The 1,496-nt window shown below is 56.4% G+C and overlaps 1 protein-coding gene across 1 annotated transcript in view; it reads left to right on the top strand.

The window, feature by feature from the left end:
• The window catches only part of LOC104529366 (ubiquitin-conjugating enzyme E2 R1), a gene marked incomplete at its 5' end in the record, with an annotated part of 2,095 nt that extends 962 nt beyond the window's left edge, over window positions 1-1,133 (top strand). Inside the window, 2 exons of the mRNA XM_010173656.2 lie at window positions 117-251; window positions 757-1,133. Of these exons, the coding sequence (XP_010171958.2) occupies window positions 117-251; window positions 757-967 (346 nt within the window). The remainder of the gene's footprint in view (window positions 1-116; window positions 252-756) is intronic.
• Between the last annotated feature and the right edge of the window lie 363 nt (window positions 1,134-1,496).

The raw sequence follows: 1,496 nt of genomic DNA, 5'->3' as shown, positions 1-1,496 counted from the left end.
CCTCCCACCCCACAGGATGCAGCAGCGCTGTGACACTGAGGCTGCTGGCACTGCTGGGACGTGGGCAGCTGCTGACCCGCCTCAGCTCTTACCTGCTCATGTTTATTGATTGCCAGGACCATTCTCCTGAGCGTCATCTCACTGCTGAATGAACCCAACACATTTTCTCCAGCCAACGTGGACGCCTCGGTGATGTACCGCAAGTGGAAGGAGAGCAAAGGGAAGGATCGGGAGTACACGGACATCATCAGGTGTGTGCTGAGCTGAGCCCAGGCCCAGCAGTGCTGTCCAGAAGACTTGCTAAGCTGTGACCTCGTAGGACACAGAGGGTGGCAGGATCTTGAGGACGTATCTTGCCCTGTTGGATCCCATCTGCAGGGTGGTAGGAGAGAAGGACTCTGGCTCCGAGTGTGGCTTTTGGGAGAAGCTTGGCTGAGTGATGTGCCCAGCTTTGCTCTCAGCCTGAGCCCTGGCCCCTTTCGTCTCCAGAGCTGAGGGTCTGTGTTCGTAGCATGGTGCCAGCTCAGCCTTGCTGTCAGGGCTGTCCCATGGCACTGGCACGTGAAGCTCCTGAGCTGCAGGAGTTCTCCAGGGTGCTCCCCCTCCCCTGCCCTCTCACCAGTCTCTTGTGGGTGAGCGATAGTGGGAGGGGAAGGGCAGGGCTGTGTCACCACGTGTCCCCTTGGGGTGAACAGCACACGATGATGTGGGGTGCTGTGCAAAGCTCTGTCCTCACCCCCACTTCTTGCCCTCCAGGAAGCAAGTCTTGGGCACGAAGGTGGACGCTGAGCGGGATGGCGTGAAAGTCCCCACCACGCTGGCAGAGTACTGCGTGAAGACCAAGACTCCAGCCCCAGATGAGGGCTCAGACCTCTTCTATGATGACTATTATGAGGATGACGAGATGGAGGAGGAAGCAGACAGCTGTTACGGTGATGAGGATGACTCCGGCAATGAGGAATCTTGATGGCCCTCTGACATTGCAAAACTTCTTATAAACTACTGAATTTTACCTCAACTAGGACACACTGGTTTGAACTTAGGATCTGTCAGCCCTGAAATTAACTCTCTACCTCGCAGGGAGACTGTTCTGCTGTTGCAAAGGAAATCCCACTGCTGACTTTGTAGAAAAAGCAAAAAAACAACCCAGAAACAAACCCTATTTTATAAACTTCCTGGGTGGTGGGTGGGTGAGGAGGAGGAAGTCGCATTGGGGTGTTCACGAGTCCACAGAAACCGGGGAGCTGGTGGCTCTGGCTGGATGAAGAGAGACGGCAAAACCTGGTGGTGGCTGCCCATTGTTTGGGCACGTTCAGCTCCTCTTCAGCCCTGCGTGGGAGGAACCGTCTGGGGAGGCTGTGGAGCCCCTGAGTGGTTGCTTTGGGTGGGAAGCGTGTGTGAGCCTTGTGTGGCTTCCTACAGCCTTTGAGTGTGGGAGCAGGAGGGGCTGGAGGGTGAGGGTCCTGGTGAGACCCTCCTGCTGTCCCTTCCCGTGA

Source organism: Antrostomus carolinensis, unplaced genomic scaffold (assembly GCF_000700745.2).
Source record: "Antrostomus carolinensis isolate BGI_N321 unplaced genomic scaffold, ASM70074v2 scaffold31418, whole genome shotgun sequence".
NCBI classification, from domain to species: domain Eukaryota; kingdom Metazoa; phylum Chordata; class Aves; order Caprimulgiformes; family Caprimulgidae; genus Antrostomus; species Antrostomus carolinensis.
The sequence above is the reverse complement of the archived record's forward strand: the minus strand, read 5'-3'. Positions and strand labels throughout refer to the sequence as shown.